This window comes from Eimeria mitis, genomic scaffold (assembly GCF_000499745.2).
Source record: "Eimeria mitis Houghton genomic scaffold, Emh_scaff3349, whole genome shotgun sequence".
Lineage (NCBI taxonomy): Eukaryota > Apicomplexa > Conoidasida > Eucoccidiorida > Eimeriidae > Eimeria > Eimeria mitis.
Genome location: NW_013571688.1, coordinates 3,251 through 3,674, shown reverse-complemented (window position 1 = coordinate 3,674; position 424 = coordinate 3,251). Strand labels below are relative to the sequence as shown.

General features: G+C 33.5%; 1 protein-coding gene across 1 annotated transcript in view; it reads left to right on the top strand.

Annotated features, from left to right (window-relative positions):
• EMH_0065110 (CMGC kinase, MAPK family TgMAPK2, putative) overlaps window positions 1-424 on the top strand; it is a gene marked incomplete at both ends in the record, with an annotated part of 4,613 nt that overhangs the window by 1,032 nt on the left and 3,157 nt on the right. The window contains one exon of the mRNA XM_013498338.1: window positions 26-115. Coding sequence (XP_013353792.1) covers window positions 26-115 — 90 coding nt within the window. The remainder of the gene's footprint in view (window positions 1-25; window positions 116-424) is intronic.

The window sequence follows — 424 nt, the reverse complement described above, 5'->3', positions numbered from 1 at the left end:
TTTTTATTTATTTTTTTTTTATCAGGAAACTCGAAGACTGCTTCCCTGACGCCCCGCCGATGGCGCTGGATCTGCTGCGGCAGTTGCTGCAGTTCAACCCACGAAAGCGAATAAGGTTTGTGTTTATTAAAATATTTATTTATTTTTTTATTTATTTTTTTATTTACTTTTTTATTTTTTTTTATCTTTTGTGTAGAGTGTTTGTCTCTCATTTATTGCTTTCTTTACCTCGGATGCAAGCAACCCAACGACCTGTCTCCTTTGTTGTTTTTTTTTTTATTTTTTTATTTGTTTTTATATATTTTTTTTTTTATATTTCTTTTCTTTAGCATTTCCTTTGCCTCTTCTCTTCCTACACTGCTCCCTCTCTCAATACATTTCGCTGCCTTTGTTTCTGCATACCCTTCTCTCCCTGGAATCATCT